At 43.5% G+C, this 23,972-nt stretch overlaps 1 protein-coding gene across 4 annotated transcripts in view; it reads right to left on the bottom strand.

The window, feature by feature from the left end:
* The window catches only part of LYPLAL1 (lysophospholipase like 1), a 64,930-nt gene that overhangs the window by 17,967 nt on the left and 22,991 nt on the right, over positions 1 to 23,972 (bottom strand). Inside the window, exons 4-6 of one of the 4 annotated variants that reach the window (XM_066380248.1) lie at positions 13,450 to 13,565; positions 12,073 to 12,330; positions 10,538 to 10,594 (exon numbers count right to left, since the gene is read on the bottom strand). In XM_066380248.1, coding sequence (XP_066236345.1) covers positions 12,094 to 12,330; positions 13,450 to 13,565 — 353 coding nt within the window. In that variant the 3' untranslated portion in view covers positions 10,538 to 10,594; positions 12,073 to 12,093. Of the gene's footprint in view, positions 1 to 10,537; positions 10,595 to 10,624; positions 11,073 to 11,789; positions 12,331 to 13,449; positions 13,566 to 23,972 lie in introns of those variants that run through there. The other 3 variants (XM_066380238.1, XM_066380230.1, XM_066380223.1) reach the window with 3 other exon arrangements.

The raw sequence follows: 23,972 nt of genomic DNA, 5'->3' as shown, positions 1-23,972 counted from the left end.
AAAGTGGTCTTATGTAGTAGGTGTCCTGTGGGCCCAGGGGTGCAGTCACACTGGTCACCTGAGCCAGGTACTCGAGGGTTGTCCCTTCCTGTTCTCGTCGAGCCTCCCCTGCTGTTGGCACTTGAATGGGGGAATTCAGTGCCCCTCAGGTTGACTGGTTGTGGGACTGGCCACGGCTCCAGTGGAGATGCTGCTGTGTAGAGGCTGACCCTGTGGAGCAGGATTCACTCTAACCAGGGTCTGGTGCCTGCTGGGTCTGCCCTTTGGGTGTGTCCTCTGTGGAGGTGGTTGGGTGGTGCTCTGCTCTGGTCTAAAGCTGGCCACTGGGTGTGTTGGGTCTGGGGCCTCTTGAAAGGTGCAGCCAAGGTCAGCTGCCACCAGGTGTGAGCTACAAAGTGATCTGCAGATGGCTACCACGTGTGTTGGGCCTGAAGGTGCCTGGGAGAGGCCAGCCTGTGAGCTCAGGCCGGCCCCCACTACTGCCAGGCGCGGGGCTACTTAACAAGACGTATGGGGTGTGTTGAGGCCAGATGCTGCTTGTTTGGGCTGTGTGAACTTTTGAGAGAGTTTAGGAACGTCTAAGGTATGAGCCGAGACAGGCCATTTATATGGAAAAGCCACTGGCAGTGGCTTGAGTGGGCCAGCAAGTTGGGTGGGCAGGTCTCAGGGATGAGCTGAGTAACGGACAGCCTCAGCCAGGCTGATGGAATCTCAGCTACGGCTCACAACTGTGCCTGCAGGGAGGGGTCAGCAAAGGAGCAGTGGCTTCTGCCAGCACTTCGGATTGGGAGAAAGCTACCCATCCAGCCTGGCTGGATAGTTCAGCTCCTCCTCCTGTGTCTCTGTAGCCTTTCAGGCTGCTGCCCCAGCGCTGGAGCCCAGGGGAGTGAGTCCTTCAGCGGGTGAGTCCCTGTGGGCTCCTTATGAGGATGCCTGGGGTTCCAGCAGCCATCTGTCTCAATGAGTTTTCACAGCCCAGAGTTACGGGGACCTCTGTTTCTGGTACTGGAACCCTGGGCTGGGGCTGTGGGGGCTGGGACCCCTCCCTTCTCAGCAAGGGACCCCCAAGGCTGAGCTCTGCCTTCTGATTCTTAACTACCACGTGGGTGTGGGACTGGCCTGTTCCACATCTCTGTCCCTCCTACCAGTCTGGACTTGGTGTCTGTCTCTCCTTTGTTATAGGATTTTCCGCCACATTCCCGGTGATTCTGAGTGATGGGCATCTAGTAGTTGGGCTGTAATGTTCATGAGGTTGTGGTGGGAGGTGAGCACAGCATTCACTTATGCTGCTATCTTGACTGGAAGCTCACCAATAGTTTTTTTAAAGTTTTTTTTTTTAATTAAATTTATTGGGTGACAGTAGTTAACAACTTTTATAAGTTTCAAGTGCATAATACATCATTTATATATTGCATTGTGCGCTCACCACCCTTTACCATCTGTGTCCTCCTGCCCCTTCCCCTCTGGTAACCATCTTCCTGTTCTCTGTGTCTAGGAGTTTGTTGGGTTTGTTCATTTGTTGCTTTGTTTTTATATGTCATATATGAGTGAAGTCCGACAGTTCTGTCCTTTTCCATCTGACTTATTTCGCTTAGCGTGATCCTCTCCAGATTCATCCATGTTATTGCAAATGGCAACATTTCATCTTTTCTTATGGCTGAGTAGCATTCCATGGTATCTCATCATCCCTCAGAGGACACATAGGTTGTTTCCACATTTTGGCTACCATGTATAATGCTGAAATGAACATAGGGATACAGATATTTACGAATAAATGTTTTCAAGATTTTGGGGTAGATACCCAGAGAGGGGATCATGGGATCATATGTTACCCTATTCTCAACTTTCTGAGGAACCTCCATACTTATTTCCATAGTGGCTGTACCAATTGACATTCCCACCAGCCATGCAAAAGGGTTCCTTTTTCTCCACATCCTCTCCAACACTTATTTCTTGTCTCATTGCCATACTAATTAGTATTGCCATACTAATAGGTATGAGGTAAAATCTCATTGTGGTTTTGACTGGCGTTCTCCTTATTAATGAAGGTGAGCATCTTTCATATATCTGTTGGCAATTTGCATGTCTTGGTCAAGTGTCTGTTTAGGTCATCTGCCCTTTTACTAGGATTGTTCTTTTTTTTTTTTCTTTTTGATGTTGAGTTGTATGAGTTCTTTACATACTTTGAATATTAGCCCCTTATGGAAGGTATTTTTGCAAATATTTTCTCTCATTTGATTGGCTGCCATTTTGTTTTGTTGATAGTTTCTTTTGCTATTACTTGCCAACATTTTCACTGCAAAGCATTGACTTCATAAAAATTAATCTAAACTTAGGGAACTACAGTGACAGAAAGGACCTTATACCTGGGTTCTTATAAAATTCAAAAGAACATCCAATGAGAGGCCAGCAGGAAATGGTGATTATGTTATCATCCATTTATTACATTTCTCTTGCATGCCAATCACTGTACCAGGCATTGTGGAGAAATGATAGTCCGTGAGTTCAAAATGTGGAGTGGGTAGAGGACCAATATATAGAGGACAGAGACAGAAACATGGAGAGCAGAGCACGTTCTGGCATAGAAAACTGAATGGGCAAGGCTGTGGGTCACTCAAACCTGTGCTGGGATGTTAGGAATTCATCTGTCAGAGGAGGGGGAGAGAGCATTGCAGGTAGGGAGTATGATCTGATGACATTAAATGTGAAGAGAATGGCATGGCTAGGGAGTTTGGGTGTAGCCAAAGCACTGGGAGAGAATGTGTGTGTGTGTTTGCTCACATGCATTGTGAGATGGAGTTGAAACACTGGGCTGGGCTAGACTTTGAAGGGACTTACTCCTTAGCTAAAGGTTATTAGTTTTCTTCTGAAGACAGTGAGGAGCCAGCAGGGGATTGTTGGGAAGTGAAGAAAGCCAATCAGTCCACTGACGCATGCTGAAGCATGACCAGACGGACTAGACCAGAGGCAGGGAGAGCTGTCTAGAGGAGGATGAGGCCACAGACAATGAGGATGGGTTAGAGGGCAAATGGAGGGGTGTTCCTGTGACAGAACAGCAGAAGGACTTGTTGGCTGACATGGGAGGAAAGTGGAGCAGGACACAAAGACCTTATTATGTGGAGGATAAGTCATTTAAAACAGATCACAACAAGAGATGCAGGTTTGGGGAGAGGAAACAGAAGTAGTAACTCTCAACTGCTGTGCAGGCCTCCTTGCATTGAAGTTGATAACAAACCCATTTTACGGGTGAGGGAACAGAAACCTGGAGAGTGTCTGTATAATTTTAACCTAAATCACACATTTGGTAAGTGTGAAAATGTTGCATTCCTTGCATATATTCCGTGCATAGTGGCTGTCTGACAGCTGGGTGGGGAGATGCACAGAGGTCTGGAGCTCAGAAGTGGACTCCAGTGAGACTGTGCGGCCATAGTTGCAGCCATGGGGACAGCAATCGGAACCACACAAGTGGGAGATCATCTAGAGAAGGAATAAAAAAACCCAGGTCCAAAAGAAGAGGCCTCCACAGGAAGGGACTAAGTGCTGGGGGAGCCATGTAAGGAGAACAGAAATCATCCTCCAGCGATCCTAGAAAGACTAAACTGGAAGGCTCACGTGTCCAGAATTCAGAGATTAAGCAAAGTGCCAAATCCTATAAAGATATCAAGTAAGATAAGGGCTGGAGCAGGCTATGGGATTCAGAAATTGAAACTGAAAGAAATGACTGATCACCTTTTACAACTCTTAAGTCTATACCAGGACATAAAACTTAGCCCTGCTGTTATGGTATATCGGGGCAGAGAAGGAGACCACCGCATTCCTTTAGAAAACAGAATCAAAGAGGCACGAATGTAAGATGTCTACAAAGGAAAGAAAATAGCTCTGAATCTAACACATTTGCAATTTAATGAACTTTTGAACACCACCAGGATGGCAACATGGTGCAGTGAGACGGACATCAGGAGGGAGAGCTGTGTTCTAGCATTGCTTACTGAGAGCCATGGGTACGTCATCTAGCTTCCTTACGTCTTGGTTTCCATACGTGTGAAATGGTGTCTCCGAATTCCCGCCAGCAAGAAGAAATGTTTGCTTCTCTGGCAGAACTGAGACAGAGTTAACCAGTTGCCCTACACCTCATCTGACCATTTCGCAGAATAACTAAGAAACATAAACAAACTAACAAAAATGCATTCCAGCTATTATTTGAAATAGATCCGTTTTTCACTTGCCATTTAATAACCTGTTTTTAGACTCAACTAAAGATTTATTACTGTTGGAGTGAAATTTTTAAAGAGAACCATTTATTTGCTTCTGCCAGGGTGAATTTTGGTGTTAACTGTTCTCTCTCGTTATGTGGTGGGGAAATGGACTGACTTAATAGTTGGTGCCCAAGGGGGAGGCTTCTGCCTCTCACTGGCGCCACCACCCAATTTTTCAATTTTAATCATTTCAGTGGCAAAAGAGAGCACACCAGAATTGGCCAAAATTAGTACGTCAAGTAACTAATATGTCAAGTGTATTTCTAGTTTCAATTGGACAAGCCAACAACTGACAAGAAAAAATGGGATGGGAAGAAAGAGGGAAACAAAAAAAAAGTGATTTTAATAGTACTTTGCCCTTAAGAGTGGGTAGAGAAGCACCAAAAGAAAACAAAGAAACAATTATGAACTAGTGACAATAACAAAAAAGTGAAGTAACAAGCTATTTTGAAATCACTGCTCAAATGAATTTAAAACAGAATGCACAGGCATCAAACTTTCTCATCACCTCCTTAGGGAAAAAGAGAGAGAGAGAGAGAGAGAGAGAGAGAGAGAGAGAGAGAGGTCCCAGAGGCTTTGGACTCAACTATTGGCAAAAACATGTCACTAATGGGCATTTTGCCTATTATGATTTCTTCAAAACAGGAAGTCCACTATTCATCATAGAACCATTCATTCTATTCCCAGTATGAAAAATCATGTATAGCTTTCACAACCAATCCAAAACAAAGGCCTAAATAAAATCACAAGGGTAATGGACACAATAATGTGAGGGCAGCACAAAGGAAACTGTATTCTAAAATAATACGTTACGTTTTTGTAGAAGTCCACTCAATACTTCTAAAGAAATTTCACACTTGTGTTCTAATGTACTCAAAGACTAGAAGGGCAGGAATGAAGGTTTTGTGGGGTGACCAACAGAATTTGAGGCCAAGTCCATGGGAAATGGCAGCCAACATGGTGACAAAATTGGATAGTTAATTGTGGAATAAATGGTTTTCCATTGTATCTGCTCTTTATGAGGAGAAATTAGGGAGGCAACTGTATGTGCCCCTACAGTGGTCCATGTGGGCCAAAATGGGGGGCAGATAGGTCTTCATAGTTGTATAAACATACCCTTGTCCTTCTTGTATCCAACCCTTTTGGATGATAGTTGTAAGGGACATCTAGAAAAAAAGGTGACGTTACACCTACTAGAATAGGACATGAATTATTATGGAAGCAACAATTATGGAAGCTGAGGAAAGAACACCTTAGACTCTAGAAGCTGATGGGGAACAGAGATACTAATGATCACTGCCTCTCAGAACTACCCCTGGAGCTCTCCTCAGATGGAAAACACCCTATGGTGATTTCCTCAAACTGTCACCAGCACCCCAAATGGAACTGACCGTTGGGCCTGCCCTCTCTCCACAGAGGATTCACAGTTGGATTGCCATTCTTCTTAACCTTACTAAGAAGTCTCTGGAAGCAGCCAAAGATGGCCTCAGCTCTGTACCAAAGCCCACCCCAGACAAACAAAGCACCAACCCCTAAAGTTGGTATGCAGGTTGTGCCTGTCTTTAGCTAAAATGATCGATGAGGCTGTCTTGTCCCTGGAAGCATTCAGGGACACTTCAAAGCCATGGCGGTTGTGGGGGACATGTCATTCTAGACCAGGGGTCTCAAACTCGCGGCCCGCCGAACAATTTTGTGCGGCCCGCAGACTAATCCACGAAGTTCAAAATATTTTGGATAAAATTAAGTAAGCCTAGGGGCCTACTTGTATTTTTCATTTCTCTAGCATCCTAGCTAGATATTAGCTTAGTTAACAGCAGTTGTGATGCGAACTACAGTTTCTGGTCGTTTTGTGACACTGAGTAAACTGCATGTACGATTGTGCTTGTTGTACTGATTTTTTTTTTGTTTTCAACTGCAGTGAGAAAAGTGTTGCGTAACAGTTGCCTTTTGTAGACCTAGTGCGGCCCACTGAACGGCTGTGATCTTGCTCTGCGGCCCACATGCTGAGTTGAGTTTGAGACCCCTGTTCTAGACTGTGCCCTTGCAGACCAAGGTGAAGTCTGTGTACTTGCTCCTACATTCTGCCTGGACAAGGTGCTTCAGACCAAGTGGGAAGGTCAATACAGAAACTTGAGAGATAGCTAGCCTCCTACGGTACCTTCTCATTGGAGGAGACCAGGCACAGCTGGGGGGTTAGTGTGGCAGTGACGTCATTCTGGTGCTTGGGGTCTTGTTCACAGTTGTTTTACTTCAATGCTATGTGAAACAAACTGAGCTGATCTGGTTGTGGCTAAATGGCAGAATGTAACCAGTATGACAGGTGATGCACACATGGGTCCGAATCTCACCCACAGTGTAGGAACACGCTGGGGCCACACCTTTCTTCCGAAGTGTTTAGATGTGTAAACCCATTTGTTCTCTGTAAACACAGTTCCATCTCTTCACGTGGTGAAATTACTCAGAGTTCAAGTCTGCTATCTTTGTGGGTCATGCAATCTCATTTCTTTTGAAATGTTGCATGTTTTTGCTCTTTTCCTGAAATGTTTGTATGGCTCTGGTAAATCTGTTTTCTTAGCACCTATCAAGAAATCCCTTTTATATGATAAAGACTTGCTGTTTAGCTAGATGCTGGCCAAAGGCCATCTGGACATTTTCTTTTGTAGTCACAGTAGCGTCAGTTCTCAACAGTCTGTGGTCAGTCTGCTCTGTATCTGTTCTGCTCTTCTTCATTTGAAATACTCAGCTTCCTACAGAGAATGCGTTTCATTTCCTTCCCACTGATAATGATCCTCCTTACTCAGTCTTCAGTGGAGGAAAAAATGCTATCAGAAAGCATTTTACTTCACTTTAAAGACTATAGAAGCAATAAAGCTCATTATCAAAATTCAAACAGAAGAAATACAGAGGAAAACGCAGTCTCTCTCCACAGGCATCCTGGCTTTTTCTCTTCTCTTGCAAAATTCCCGTCTCCCTGACATATAAACATGCATACTTTACTGATTTCTGCTTTCTCCGTGTTGCCATTCTTCCTCTCCCATGTAAGAGCGTGCCAGGGCTGTGTCCACGCCCTTGTCTTAGGAGATGCTTACCTGGGCAAAGCAGCATGCGGGTTCAAGACAGGACAGGAGGACAATGGTGGACAGGCTTCCTGGGGCAGATAAAGCCCCAAACCTGGCATTCACAGTGGCATTCACAGCCTTGGTGGTGATTTCCAGGCTTTAGGAGACTGCACACATGCGGACGGCGGGTATCCCAGGGTGAGTGAGAACTGCACACATCGGGATGGCGGGGATCCCAGGGTGAGAACCGCACACATCGGGACGGCGGGGATCCCAGGGTGAGAACCGCACACATCGGGACGGCGGGGATCCCAGGGTGAGTGAGAACCGCACACATCGGGACGGCGGGGATCCCAGGGTGAGTGAGAACCGCACACATCGGGACGGCGGGGATCCCAGGGTGAGTGAGAACCGCACACATTGGGACGGCGGGGATCCCAGGGTGAGAACCGCACACATCGGGACGGCGGGGATCCCAGGGTGAGTGAGAACCGCACACATCGGGACGGCGGGGATCCCAGGGTGAGTGAGAACCGCACACATCGGGACGGCGGGGATCCCAGGGTGAGTGAGAACCGCACACATCGGGACGGCGGGGATCCCAGGGTGAGTGAGAACCGCACACATCCGGATGGCGGGGATTCCAGGGTGAGTGAGAACCAGGCGCCGGGGGCCTCCCTGGAATATGCTGCCTTGTGCGAGGCGCCTGGAGCCTGCATGGTTTGGAAAGAGGTACAAGAGCCCATAATAACGGAGATGAATGTACTGTCAGCCCAGTAGGTCGGGGAGCAGAATCAGATTGAAGATCATCTGTATAAAGTAGTTAGATATGTATCCCAATCCACAGATGAGTTTGTGGAGAGTTATAACTTTTACAGGCCCACATCTCTCCATCTCTGGCAAAACTATACTAAGCAATACCTTAAATTTGTTTAACTTTACATTTTTTAGAAAGCTTTTACCTATATGCTATATAACTTGATCCTTACACAAAAATTTCACCAAAGAGCACACTGTAGCAGGGATTGAGATTTACCCCAGAATACATGATTATTAAATGACAGGACAAGTATTCATAAAAAAAAAAAAAAAAGATCTGGACTCCTTCCCCTTATACTGTATTTGGTATGTATACGCTCAATACTTGCAGACCTGACACCCTTATCTATGACATGGATATATGTTGCTTTAGGCCAAATCGTAGCCATAAGAGTTTTAAACGTGAGTACGCCGTATATACTCAATCCGGTGCATTTAAAATGTCAAGAAGTGGAAGGTCATTACAAGCCTAAGATAATTAAAACACCGCACAAACTCTGAGTCCTTTTTGGATTTTTACTAGTTAAATTCTCAGTCCCTCTTTCTCCCTCCTACCCTCCCTCCATCTCTGTCCCTCCCTCTTTAAATTAAAGAGGAATGAAGAAGCTTTTGCTCATGACCAAGGTGACCATGACAGAGTTAACAGGAGCCGGACGTATTCCTCCACCTGGAACAATGAAAAGCTGGACCACCTGTAAGTGTTCAGTCCTGGTCTTGGGCGGCACAGAATACCCCTTACAGAGGAGAAACAGCGAGGCCACCTCTACAGGGGCCCAGGTATGGCGGGCAGTGAGTCTGTGCAGGTGGGGAGGGAGGCCCACACAGAGCCTACAAGGAGACAGAGAGGCCATGGAGCTTGCAGTTCAGAGAACAGCGCATTAGAGACCTGAGAGGGTCCCCTCCACACTTCAGCCAAGTCGGAACCATCAGATGTGTGTGCAGAAGGCACGGGCCCCCTGAAAGGAACAGAAAGGACAATCGCCGGGGCCCATAGAGGGCTGGGAGTGTGTGTGTCCCACTGGCCAGTGTGTAAAACCTCACACTCTAGCCACTTCAAAGACAGATTGTTTGATAGTAGGCACCATTCGTCCTGGAGCAAACACTGCTATGGGACCACCTAAGATGACAACAGTGTAAGATCCTTAAAGTAATGAAAGAAAAAGCAAAAGAGCCTCATCAACCTAGGATTCTACATACCTTTCAAAAATAAAGGAAAAATAGTACTTTTTCAGAAATGTAGAAGTTGAACAAATTTAACAGGAGTGGAGACAAGCATTATCATAAATGTTACATTATTTCAGGCAGAAGGAAAATGATACCATATGGAAATCTGGAACTATATTAAGGAATAAAGATCAACAGAAAAGGTAAATAAATATGTGGGTAAATATGAAAGACTTAAAAATGACTTTAAAAAAGAGTAATGACATTATAGGTCATAGGCAGTCTTATTTCAAGACTTCCTACAACGCTGCAATAATCAACTCAGTGTGGTCGCAGCACAGAGACAGAGAATAAATCCACAAAACACGAGAGAGTCCAGAACGTGACCTACATGTGCACAAATGTCTGCACTTCCAACAATAGTGCAATGGCAAGTCAGTGGAGGAAGGACAGTCTCTTCAACAAATAGTACTGGAATAACTGGATATGCAAAACATGGCCTCAATCCTCACTCTTACCATATCAGAAAGTTTATCGAAACTGATCACAGACAAAATATTGGGTTGGGGAATAAGTTCGTAGCGCTTTTACCGAAGACTTTTATTTAAACAAAAAACAATAATTATATCAATAAGTTAATCAACTATATATTCGCCGTTGCTGTTTACAACCTCTTCCCACCTCTCGACCAATTTGTTGATGCCGTTCCGCCAATAATCGCCTGGTCTGGTGTCAAAGAAGTTGTTGAGCCAGTTTTTAAGGACCTCTTTGTTATCGAAGGTAACGCCCTTCATATGGTTTGACAGGGAGCGGAAAAGATGGTAATCGGTTGGTGCAAGGTCCGGAGAATACGGCGGATGCTGAAGGACCTCCCATTCGAGCTCTTGGAGTGCGGCTTTGACGACTTGTGCAACATGGGGCCTGGCGTTGTCGTGAAGGAGTATGGTTTGACCATGTCTATCAGGTCTTTTCAGTCGAATAGCCTCATTCACATGGTGTAGCTGGGCAATGTAGAGCTCCTTGTTGACCGTGGCATTCTTTTCGAGCATTTCCCAGTTCTTCATCAAATTCAGAAGGCCTTCCGCTGCGCCACGTGTCATCGACGTCAAAGTCGCCATTTTTGAACTTTGCAAACCATTTCCATGCTGTAGACTCGCCTATGACACCTTCTCCATACACGTCGCAAATGTCCCGGGCTGCTTCGGCAGCTTTTTGACCTCGATGAAAAGCAAATAAGAGCAGGTGTCAAAAATGTTGATTTTTGCCTCCTGGGTATTCCATTTCTAAGCCTCAAAACTAATAAAAAATTAAATAACTCAAAAATACAATTAACATAGTTTTGTAGAGCAGAAAGAGTTTTATCGAATGAATACTTACCCTTTGCCAAACAGCAAACAAATCGTTGTAAAATAAAATATAAAAATGCTACGAACTTATTCCCCAACCCAATATAAGATCTAAAGCAGAGGTCTCAAACTCGCGGTCCGTGGGCCGCATGCGGCCCGCCGAACAATTTTTTGAGGCCCGCAGACTAATCCACGAACTACAGTTTCTGGTCGTTTTGTGACACTGAAAAGTGTTGCGTAACAGTTGCCTTTTGTAGACCTAGTGCGGCTCGCCGAACGGCTGTGATCTTGCTCTGCGGCCCACATGCTGAGTTGAGTTTGAGACCCCTGATCTAAAGCTTCAAAACTTCCAGTGGAAAGTATAGGAGAAAATTCCTCATGTTCTTGGCTTTCTTAAGATTTCTTCATTATGATACTAAATGCACAAACTGTAAATAAAAAAAGTGAATAAACTGGACTTTATCATATAGAAACCTTTTGCTCTTTAAATTACAATGATGAGAACAAAGCAGAAGCCACAGACTAACAAAAAATTTGCAAAACATCTAACAAAGGATTAGTACCCCCTCTCCAAAAAAGGATTAGTAGCTAGCATACATAAAGATTCTTATAGTACAGTAAGACAGTCTAATAAAAATGGACAGATTTTATTAGACCTATAGTAAAATAATTTATATAGATCACAAATATGCATACAAAATGGCTTAGTATCATTAGTGATCAGAAACATGCACAGTGAGACACGCTGACTAGAATGCATAAAACTGAGAAGACTGGCCGTCACCGCTTGTTGACAAGTGTCAGGAGCACACACCCGGACTCTGGACCAGCGCCCAGCAGCGGCCTGATCTAACACTGAGCTCCACTCTGCAGCCGCAGGCCGGGCTGCGAGGCAGGTTGTCACTGCCCGCCCGGGGGAAGTCTCTCATCCTCCCATCCCTCTTATCAAACGGAAACAACAGCTACTCAGTTGATTTATTTTCTCAAGCCTTGTGCTGATCAAGTAAGATCATGTGAAACCACTTGATAAACTTGGAGTACGAATTAATGTTCTTCTATCAAAAGTGACATAAACATGAATATCTTCGGAAATGTAATTTAAAGAAACTGGTAGGAAAGATAAAATAATACCATGCAAAATTAAGTCTTTTCATGCCTTCTTATTGCTTTTATTTAAACTATTTTTAAAATTTTTAATATTTAATTAGAAGGTCTACAAATATTTTTTAAAATATATCTGAAAATAATATACAGAAGTTTGTGTAAATTACTGTTTACCAGTAATAACATCCTACTACTCTCCGGTGATGAGCATTCAAGGAGTCAGTGAACTGTTGAGCTTTCTCAATATTTTCAGTGTCAGTGATCAGATTATAACTGGGCAGTAAAGATCGCCTCTCCTGAAGACATCAGTGCTAACAAACTGACCTGGACTCATTCGTTCTGCCCTCACATGTCTCCAGGCAGCTTGGTGAGAATCCATGACCTGAGCAATTCCAGCTCCCAGGCGGTCAGCTCATGGAACAGCCCAGGGACACTGTGAAACTGTGCGCTCACCCCCAGGGACCGTAACTTCAAGTTTGTCTCCTGCCCCCAGGCATGGAGCACCAGCTGGTCTGCAGTCCCATGACACTGGAACAGTTCCGGGAGCTCGCCACTGCCACTGCCACCGCGCTGCTGAAGGGCCTGGGCAGAGGACAGACATGTGGCCAGCTTAAGAGATGCACTTAAGGACCTCATTCTTGGAAGTCAGAGAGAGCAGGAAAATTCCAATTCTACCAAAGCTTCAATATTTAAGGGGGGAAAAGTGGCAAAGGTATTGCTGTCCCAGGTGCACACGGTGGACCTGGCTGGGGCTCAGCTGGCCGCTGGCATTGATCTCCATCGTATGTACCTGCATTTACTACACAGAGGACTGTCTGAGAGATGGCCCAAGCATTTCCTGAAGAAACTGTGACTTGGGAAGCCAAACCTCTTCATGCACAGTGGAAGGAGGGAGCAACACAGAGCTAAGAGGCAATCTAGGGAAAAATGACATTCTAGTTCTCATTTCTACATCTGTGGTTTCCACGGTGGGTAATGAAGCTGCCATACCATGATATATCATATTCATAAACGAGGACTTGGCTGGGACAGCTGTCAGCAGTGCAGCTCATGGCCTTGATTCTGTTCATGACACAAGCACACAGCTATGATCGTCGACACATTCAATATATATAAAGGATACACATACACCACACATTCCCTTTTTAAAAAAATATTTTTCTGAAGTGAGAAGCGGGGAGGCAGAGAGACAGACTCCTGCATTTGCTTGACTGGGATCCACCCGGCATGCCCACCAGGGGGCGATGCTTGGCCCATTGGGGCTGTTGCTTCATTGCAACCAGAGCCATTCTAGCACCTGAGGTGGAGGCCATGGAGCCATCCTCAGTGCCCAGGCCAATTTTGCTCCAATGGAGCCTTGGCTGTGGGAGGGGAAGAGAGAGATAGAAAAGAAAGGGGAAAGGGTGGAGAAGCAGATGGATACTTCTCCTGTGTGCTCTGGCAGGGAATCGAACCTGGGACTTCCACATGCCGGGCCAACGCTCTACTGCTGAGCCAACCTGCCAGGGCTATCCTTTCCCTTTGACACCCTGCTCAACAATCTTCCTCCCACAAGACATTTTCTGAATATGAATGACCGGCTGGAATAAACCAGATGACTGATTTGGCCATGAACTATTATTACTTATTAATTTTTAGTTTCAATTGGTGAGTATTTTGTGGGGTTTTTTTTCATGTTTTTTTCTTAAAGCTCAAACTTACCTGGTAAACAGCAGATGTTTTATTCAGAAAACTAGAAAGAGCAAACACTCCTGCCATGTCCTGATGACTTCTATATGCTAAATGCATTGCCATGCAGCCCCCCATAGAAAATCCTCCTAGAAGAAGCAAAAATCCACGATCAGAACAAGCAGAATACATGCGACAGTAGTTTAGAACAGGATATATCTACACCAGTCTTTTTAAAATATTTGAAGACTTTTAAAGAGATAATAGTGTTTTAATTTAGGCTACTTTAGATCTCAGAGAAAAAGACCTGCTGAATAAACAACACAGTCCCATCTAAGTCAGCGCTGGTAAAGAGATTTGTAATAAAAGGAGCTAAATTTGAACAAAGTGATCATGTTCACCAAGTAAAATAATTTATCATAATTCAAAATATGAGTCACAGTATGTGTTATTTATTTCAATTTCTAATGTTCGCTTATATTTTTTATACTTCTAAGTTCTTACACTGCGACTAGAATTAGAAACCTGCAACTTCCACCAAGTCATGGCTCCCTGGGCAGCTGGACTTGCAGTGTCCGCCACAGACCACATGTATAGTGACCTCTGGATTAGGAGAGACAATCAAACATTTGGTGAGCTAGTTAAAACATCTTTGGATTACAATATTATTTTAGAAACTGAATGATGATGGTACAAGGAAAACAAATGTCTATATGTTTTCAAAAATATTAAAAAAAAGTTGACTCATTTGACAGACTTTCCTGTCTTCTATGTGCCAGGCACTGTCCCAGATGTGGCAGATACGCAGGTTAATGTACATGAACCCAGTGTCCCTTGGGCAGCACGTGTGTGGAGGTACATGGACCCCTGTGTCTGAGGGAGAAACAGACATTCCAGAATACGAGACACAGTAGAGAGGGTGGCCTGACTTCAGATTAGAGACTTGGTACGATATTCCACACCTTGAGTCAGGGTTAAAAAACATCTCATTTCTATTTTGTGAGAAATACAGAAAGTAAATCACACGGCTACGTGCCATGGAAACATGAAAATACAGTTTGGATGTAGAACTCAGAGCTTTTAGCTTCCAGTCTCCTGCTTTATTTCAATGAACGAACTGTGCGGCTGAGCCCTCTGCAACCATCCATTCGAATTTACCACAGTCTCCTTTACAGAGGAAGGGAACGGAAGCCCCAGGAGGTTGGACGACCTGCTCAGCTGTACCCCTAATGTTAGCTGTAAAGCAGGGACTTTTGAAATCCAGATTGCTTGCAACAGAGTTTAATGTGCTCTCTACTATCTGCTGACATTTAGTAAAATAGCACTACAGGTACTTTATCTGGGGCAGGCTGGTAATATTCTTTTGGACCCGGGATACAAATGTATGAGTAAAGATTACCACCCTTGGGAAGCTTCAATGTCAGAAAAGGGCATAATATGTAAATGATTACAGTGTATGATAAATATTTCATCTGTGGTTTTCTGCATATCAGAAGGAAATAACAGGGTCTTACCAATAGCAGCAGCTCTGCATGGATAAGGACAACTTGAAAGGCTCTTTCAAAATAAGCCCCAAGCCACTGCCAGATTCAGATACATCTAATTAGAGGTTCACGAGGCAGCTTGGCGGGGAAGCAGGAGGCATAAATATCTTCAAATTATATGCAAACTTTCCTATGCGCATCAGAGTCCCAAAATGTTCAAAGCCACGGGCACCATTATCTATGAATTTGTGCATTAATAGATCTCTGACATGCCCCATTAAAATATGGAAAGCTTACTGAGGACAACATTATTCCATTTCTAATAAAGTAGATAGCTGAACAAGATCTCTAGGGTTGCCAGCAAGTTTTAAAACCGATTCTATAAATGCTTAATAATCACTTGTAAAAGTTAAAACAGCAAGGGCTTTCAACATTTACAGTTGTTATAATAAAGTCTCCTTTCAGTTTGGGAATAAGACTATCTCTCGAATACACTCTTAGCCTTCCCCAAAGTTCACAGAGTCGACCTTAGTCAACACCCACTTCTTTGTCTCTTCTGGTCTCTCCTCTTTTCTCCATTTACTGGCAAAATGAATTCAAGGTTGCTTGTAATCAGACACACTAAAATGAAGGGAGAATGTGAAGGAAGGAGAGATGGGGTTGGGGAAGAAACCAGAGGTTAAGAAGAACAAAAGAGAGAGGCATAGATCATAATCTTGGGGTGTGACTGGACACTTCACTGCTTTCCTGGAGCAAGGTGGTGCTCTTTAACAGAAGGAAGCTTACCAAGCCGTGCTAGAAATGTGCCCTAACACTGAATTCCTGGGTGGAATTTATCAACTAGATCTTTATTAAACACAAGACTCAAAATCAGACATTCTGCATACGGGGACTTCTGCTATTGCCTCTTTGATAGAAGTCCAGGCTGTCAAGACAGCATTCACTAGACCAGCGGTTCTCAACCTGTGGGTCGCTGCATTAGACTATAAGATTCATGTGAGCAGGGGTTTTTGTCTACTTTATTCACTGATGTACTCTCTCTCTGCTTAGAACAGTGCTTGGCCCAGAGTAGGTGCTTAATAAATATTTAGTGAATAAATAAACAAATGTCAATTGCAGCTCCATAGATATTTCTGCAAGGACACAAATTCATATCAGGACACACAACTTTTTGGTGATTTGACTTGACATAAAAGTAAAGCTTAGAAAATGCAGGAGGGAATGGTTTGTTGGCCTCTGGCCAGTGATTCCTAAATCTGACTCCTCAAAGTAACAGTCCCTAGACTCGGCTGCAGATTTACTTCACAGAATCTCAATGCCTGTGTCTACCTTTTTTATTTTTAGCGAACAAGAGACAGACAGATGAGAAGCATCACCTCATAGGTGCGGCATCATAGTTGTTCACTGGTTGCTTTCTCATATGACGTGCCCAGGGGGCTCCAGTCGAGCCAGTGACCACTTGCTCAAGCCAATGACTTTGGGCTTCCAACCACTGACCTTTGGGCTCAAACCAGCAACAACGGGATCAGGTCTATGATCCATGCAGAAGCCAGTGACCTTACGCTCAAGCTGGTGAGCCTGTACACTAGCTGGAGACCTTGGGGTTTCAAACCTAGGTCCTCAGTGTCCCAGGCCACAATTCTATCGACTGCACCACCACCTGGTCAGGCACATATGTCTACTTTTCAAAAGCTCCAATATCCACAAATCAACGGTAGAAGACTCATGGCCTTAGAAGAACATCAGTAGCTGGAACGCAGACAATTCAAGTTTAGGAACAATGGATAAAGAACAGAAAGAGAAAACATAATCACAACTTAAAGAAATGCATCCACATGTTATAGATACCAATGCTCTAGGAGGAAAGTTTTTACTTCTTGGAGAAACTCAAGAGCTTGAATTATACAGTGTGTCCGTAAAGTCATGGTGCACTTTTGACCAGTCATAGGAAAGCAACAAAAGACGATAGAAATGTGAAATCTGCACCAAATAAAAGGGAAACTCTCCCAGTTTTTACCTATTCAGTGCAGTTCGATGTGGGCTCACACACAAATTTTTTAGGGCTCCTTAGGTAGCTATCCCGTATAGCCTCTACAGACTCATCACTGACTGATGGCCTACCAGAATGGGGTTTCTCCACCAAACTGCCAGTTTCCTTCAACTGCTTAACCCACTGAGTAATGTTATTCCTATGTGGTGGCACTTCATTATAAACGTGCAGATATTCACATTGCACTGTGGTCACGGATTCGAATTTAGCGAGCCACAGAACACACTAAACTTTCCTCTGTACTGTCCACATCTCGACTGGCATGGCCGTGGGCTGCTCCACTGTATACACGGTGTTATGTCATCACCTGTGCATGCGCACATGCTGCCACATCATCCTACAGAAACTGGGAGGGTTTTCCTTTTATGTGGTGCAGATTTCACATTTCTATCATCTTTTGTTGCTTTCCTGTGACCAGTCAAAAGTGCACCATGACTTTACGGACACACTGTATTTCTGCTCATGTACCTAATGACTAGTGCGACAGAGGAACTAAATGTTTGACTTTACTTAATTGCACCTAGTTTAAAGTTAAGGCTAAATAATCATATATGGCGAAAGGTTATCATATTGGAGAAGGTACTGGATAATCTAAGCTGCATCAAAGTTTGAAAAAAGCTCTAAAATGGAGCAAAAAGAAAATATTTCAGAAAAAGATGATGTTGAGGTTTTTAATGTGATAAAAAACATTCTAAAAATCACATCACAAGATAAAATGTGAAAAAGATTAGTGAGCAAAGCATTTAAAAATAATTTTAGAGGGAGACAAGATGGCGCTGGAGTAGGCGGATGTACCAGCATCTACCTCCCAGAACCAAAGTGGATTACAAACTAATTTTATGAACTATCATCTGGAAAAACCAACTTTGGACTAAACTAAAAGGACTCTTCAACCAAGGAATGCTGAAGAAGCCACACAGAGACTGGTAGGAAAAGCGGAAACGGGGAGAGGGCTGCCCAGCTCCTCGGAGCGAACGGCAGCAGAGAGAGACTCGCGTGGCGGGAAGTGAGTTTAGCAGAGGGGAAAGGGTCCTGAGCCCCAGGAACAAAGCCCCTGCCTGCAGCCCCAGAGCCCAGAAGAGGCATAAGGGCAGTATTTAGCTGGAAACAAGTCAGGATACTGTTTGTGAGAGAGTCTGATTTCTCAGACCCAGGATCCTTCTTAAAGGGACCGCGCAGAACATCTCTCTCAAAAACAATCACCTGGGGCTCCAGGGGACGGGGGGAGAGAGGAGAGGACCACAGTAACAGGAAGAGAGTGCAATCTAGGAGGCATAGGGAGAAACATTTTGGGAGATAGCCACCCTAACCCCTGGGACGAGTCACTCCCCAAAGCTGAAGTGAATATTTCCCCGGAAACAGCAATACCAGCAAAGGGAAGCAGGAGAGCAGCCAAACAAGCTCCCCCACAGCACTCAGAGCAGAGTCGCATAGAAGGAGGGAGCTTTCAGGTCTACAGTAGTGAGTCTTAGGGTCCGAGCTGCAACGCCCCCACCCACGCGGCTGAGGGCGCATCGGAGAGCGGGCGGCAGCGGGAGACAAAAGCGCGGTTCTGCTGGCAGGGGTGGAAGCCGGCTGGCCACCACTGGGCTCAGGTCTGAGCTCAATCTTGCCCGGCTGGGGAGAAGGGGGCGTGAAAAAGTGGTCAAGCTCAGCTGCCGGCAGTCTGTAATCCAGCCTCCGGGAGAAGGGCAGGAAACCTGGAAAGGGTAGAAACCAGCCCCGGAGCAAGGGCAGAGGAGCACAGCCCTGCCCCGCCCGTGCAACCCAGGCTTGCGGTCTGACGTGGTAGCCAGCTCTCCCGTGGGGGTGGAGCCAAAGGCCCAGAAGAGGCGGAGTTCCGCTACAGAGCTGAGCTTGGGCACGCAGCCCTGCCCGGCGGTAGAGCCAAGGCTAGCAGCTGTTCCTTGAGTGGGATCCTCCTGCAAGGGCAGGGCGAAAGCTCGAAAACAGGCGGAGACCCGCTGCTGAGCAAAGGTGCTCGCCAGTGCCCTCAGGACCGAGCATAACATCACACACGGGGGCGGGGCAAAGGCCAAGGCCACCAACCCTTGTGCACCCGAGCACGTGATCACAGCCACTCCCGTGAAGAGAAAATGCGGAGGCAGAGAAATACAACACAAATAAACCAAGAGAAATCCCCAGAAAAGGACCTAAGTGAATCAGATATAACCAAATTACCAGATGCAGAGTTTAAAATAACGATTGTTAGGATGCTCAAAGATATTAGAACAAGCATAGATGGCCATTACGAAAACCTAAATAAAGAGATAACAAATATAAAAGAGGACATTGAAATAATAAAAAAGAATCAGACAGAAATGACAAATACAATATCTGAAATAAAGAATACAATGGAAGGAATTAAAAGCAGGATGGATGAAGCAGAGAATCGAATCAGTGAGTTAGAGGACACAATAAAGGCACGGAAGCAGAGCAGAAAAAAGAAAAGAGACTCAAAAAGTCTGAGGAAACTCTAAGAGAGCTCTGTGACAACAAGAAGAGAAATAACATCTGCATCATAGGGGTTCCTGAAGAAGAAGAGAAAGAACAAGGGATAGAGACTTTGTTCAAACATATTATAGTGGAAAACTTCCCCCAATTAAGGCAGGAAAACATTTCACATGTTCAGGAAGCACAGAGAACTCTATTAAGGAGAAACCCAAAGAAACCAACACCAAGACACATCATAATTAAATTACCAAAGCTAAATGATAAAGAGAAAATATTAAAAGCTGCTAGAGAAAAAAAGACTATCACCTACAAAGGAGCCCCCATAAGGATGACTTCTGACTTCTCAACAGAAACACTTGAGGCCAGAAGTGAATGGCAAGAAATATTCAAAATAATGCAGAATAAGAACCTACAACCAAGACTACTTTATCCAGCAAGGCTATCATTTAAAATTGAAGGAGAAATAAAAAGCTTTACAGACAAAAAAAAAAAAACTCAAGGATTTCACTGCAACCAAACCAAGGCTGCAAGAAATGCTAAGGGACCTGTAGTAAACAGATCAAAGGAAAAAAAGAATATAGCAAAAGAGAAAAACAGTTTTAAAGAAAAAAATGGCAATAAACAATTACATATCAGTAATAACCTTAAATGTTAATGGATTAAATGATCCGATCAAGAGACATAGGGTAGCTGCGTGGATAAGAAAACAGGACCCATACATATGCTGTCTACAAGAGACACACCTTAAATCAAAAGATGCACACAGGCTGAAGATAAAAGGATGGAAAAAAATATTTCACGCAAATGGAAATGAAAAAAAAAGCTGAGGTAGCAATACTTATATCAGACAAAATGGACTTTAAAACAAAGACCATAGTTAGAGATAAAGAAGGTCACTACATAATGATAAAGGGAGCAATCCAAAAGGAAGATATAACCATTATAAATATCTACGCTCCTAGCCCTGGCCGGTTGGCTCAGCGGTAGAGCGTCGGCCTAGCGTGCGGAGGACCCGGGTTCGATTCCCGGCCAGCGCACATAGGAGAAGCGCCCATTTGCTTCTCCACCCCTCTGCCGCGCTTTCCTCTCTGTCTCTCTCTTCCCCTCCTGCAGCCGAGGCTCCATTGGAGCAAAGATGGCCCGGGCGCTGGGCATGGCTCTGTGGCCTCTGCCTCAGGCGCTAGAGTGGCTCTGGTCGCAATATGGCGACCCCCAGGATGGGCAGAGCATCGCCCCCTGGGGGGCAGAGCGTCGCCCCTGGTGGGCGTGCCGGGTGGATCCCGGTCGGGCGCATGCGGGAGTCTGTCTGACTGTCTCTCCCTGTTTCCAGCTTCAGAAAAATGAAAAAAAAAAAAAAAAAAAAAAAAAAAAAAAAAAATAAATAAATATCTACGCTCCTAATATAGGAGCACCCAAATATATAAAGCAGACTTTGATGGACTTAAAGGGCGAGATCAACAGCAATACTATAATAGTAGGGGATTTCAATACCCCATTAACATCATTAGATAGATCCTCAAGAAAAAAAATTAACAAAGAAACAGCAGACTTAAAGGACATATTAGATCAACTCGATTTAATAGATATCTTCAGAACCTTTCACCCTAAAACAGCAGAATATACATTCTTTTCAAGCGCTCATGGTACATTCTCTAGAATAGACCACATGTTAGGGCACAAAAGCGGGCTCAACAAATTTAAGAAGATTGAAATCATATCGAGCACTTTCTCTGATCACAATGGCATTAAACTAGAAATCAACCACAATAGAAAAATTGAAAAACATTCAAACACTTGGAAACTAAATAGCACGTTAGTAAACAATGAATGGGTTAACATTGAGATCAAAGAAGAAATTAAAAAATTCCTAGAAACAAACGATAATGAGCATACATCAACTCAAAATTTATGGGACACAGCAAAAGCAGTCCTGAGAGGGAAGTTTATAGCATTACAGGCATACCTCAAGAAGCTAGAAAAAGCTCAAATAAACAACTTAACCCTGCATCTAAAAGAACTAGAAAAAGAACAGCAAGTAAAGCCCAAATGTAGTAGAAGGAAGGAAATAATAAAGATCAGAGTGCAAATAAATGACATAGAGGCTAAAGAAATAATACAGAGGATCAATGAAACCAGGAGCTGGTTCTTTGAAAAGGTAAACAAGATAGATGAAGCTTTAACAAGACTCACCAAGAAAAAAAGAGAGAGGACTCAAATAAATAAAATTAGAAACGAGAGTGGAGAAATAACAACTGACACAACAGAAATACAAAATATTGTAAGAAAATACTATGAAAAACTGTACGCCAAAAAACTAGACAACCTAGATGAAATGGACAAATTCCTTGAATCATATAATCTTCCAAAAATCAATCTGGAAGAATCAGAAAACCTAAACAGACCAATTACAACAAATGAGATTGAAACAGCTATCAAAAAACTCCCAAAAAAGAAAAGTCCTGGGCCTGATGGCTTCACAAGTGAATTCTACCAAATATTGAAAGAAGAACTAACTCCTATCCTTCTCAAGCTATTTCAAAAAATTCAAGAGGAAGGAAGACTTCCAAACTCCTTTTATGAGGCGAGCATAATTCTCATTCCAAAACCAGGCAAAGACAACACAAAAAAAGAAAATTATAGGCCAATATCCCTGATGAACTTAGATGCAAAAATCCTCAACAAAATATTAGCAAACCGGATCCAGCAATATATGGAAAAAATCATACACCATGATCAAGTAGGATTTATTCTTGGGAGGCAAGGCTGGTACAATATTCGCAAATCAATCAATGTGATTCATCACATAAACAAAAGAAAGGAGAAAAACCACATGATAATTTCAATAGATGCAGAAAAAGCATTTGATAAAGTCCAGCACCCATTCATGATCAAAACTCTCAGCAAAGTGGGAATACAGGGAACATACCTCAACATGATAAAGGCCATCTATGACAAACCCACAGCCAACATCATACTCAATGGGCAAAAATTAAAAGCAATCCCCTTAAGATCAGGAACAAGGCAGGGGTGCCCCCTTTCACCACTCTTATTCAACATAGTTCTGGAAGTCCTAGCCACAGCTATCAGACAAGAAAAAGAAATAAAAGGCATCCAAATTGGAAAAGAAGAAGTAAAACTATCATTATTTGCAGATGACATGATATTGTATATAGAAAACCCTAAAGTCTCAGTCAAAAAACTACTAGACCTGATAAATGAATTCAGCAAGGTGGCAGGATATAAAATCAATAATCAGAAATCAGAGGCATTTTTATACACTAATAATGAACTGTTAGAAAGAGAAATCAGGGAATCAATCCCCTTTACCATTGCAACCAAAAAACTTAAGTACCTAGGAATAAATCTAACCAAGGAGATTAAAGACTTGTACTCGGAAAATTAGAAAACATTGATAAAAGAAATCAGGGAAGATAGGAATAAGTGGAGGCATATACCGTGCTCATGGTTAGGAAGAATAAACATCATTAAAATGTCTATATTACCCAAAGCAATTTATAAATTCAATGCAATACCGATTAAAATACCAATGACTTACTTCAAAGACATAGAACACATATTCCAAAAATTTATATGGAACCAAAAAAGAACACGAATAGCCTCAGCAATCCTGAAAAGGAAGAAAAAAGCGGGAGGTATCACACTTCCAGATATCAAGTTATATTATAAGGCCATTGTACTCAAAACAGCATGGTACTGGCATAAGAACAGGCACATAGATCAATGGAACAGAACAGAGAACTCAGAAATAAACCCACAGCTCTATGGACAACTGATATTTGACAAAGGAGGTAAGACAATACAATGGAGTAAAGACAGCCTCTTCAACAAATGGTGTTGGGAAAACTGGACAGCTACCTGCAAAAAAATGAAACTAGACCACCAACTTACACCACTCACAAAAATAAGCTCAAAATGGATAAAAGACTTGAATGTAAGCCGTGAAACCATAAGCATCTTAGAAGAACACATAGGCAGTAAGCTCTCTGACATCTCTCGCAGCAATATATTTGCTGATTTGTCTCCACAGGCAAGTGAAATAAAAGACAGGATAAACAAATGGGACTTTATCAAACTAAAAAGCTTCTGCACAGCTAAAGACAATAAGAACAGAATAAAAAGACAAACTACACAATGGGAGAATATATTTGACATAGCGTCTGATAAGGGGTTAATAACCAAAATTTATAAAGTACTTGTAAAACTTAATACCAGGAAGACAAACAATCCAATCCAAAAATGGGCAAAAGAAATGAATAGACACTTCTCCAAAGAGGACACACAGATGGCCAACAGGCATATGAAAAAATGTTCAACATCACTAATGATTCGAGAAATGCAAATTAAAACCACAATGAGATATCACCTCACACTAGTCAGAATGGCGCTCATCAATAAAACAACACAGAATAAGTGCTGGCGAGGATGTGGAGAAAAGGGAACCCTCCTGCACTGCTGGTGGGAATGCAGACTGGTGCAGCCACTGTGGAAAACAGTATGGAGATTCCTCAAGAAATTAAAAATCGAACTGCCTTTTGACCCAGCTATAC

This window comes from Saccopteryx leptura, chromosome 1 (assembly GCF_036850995.1).
Source record: "Saccopteryx leptura isolate mSacLep1 chromosome 1, mSacLep1_pri_phased_curated, whole genome shotgun sequence".
Classification (NCBI taxonomy): domain Eukaryota; kingdom Metazoa; phylum Chordata; class Mammalia; order Chiroptera; family Emballonuridae; genus Saccopteryx; species Saccopteryx leptura.
Note: the sequence above shows the minus strand (reverse complement) of the source record. Positions and strands in the feature narration are given on the sequence as shown.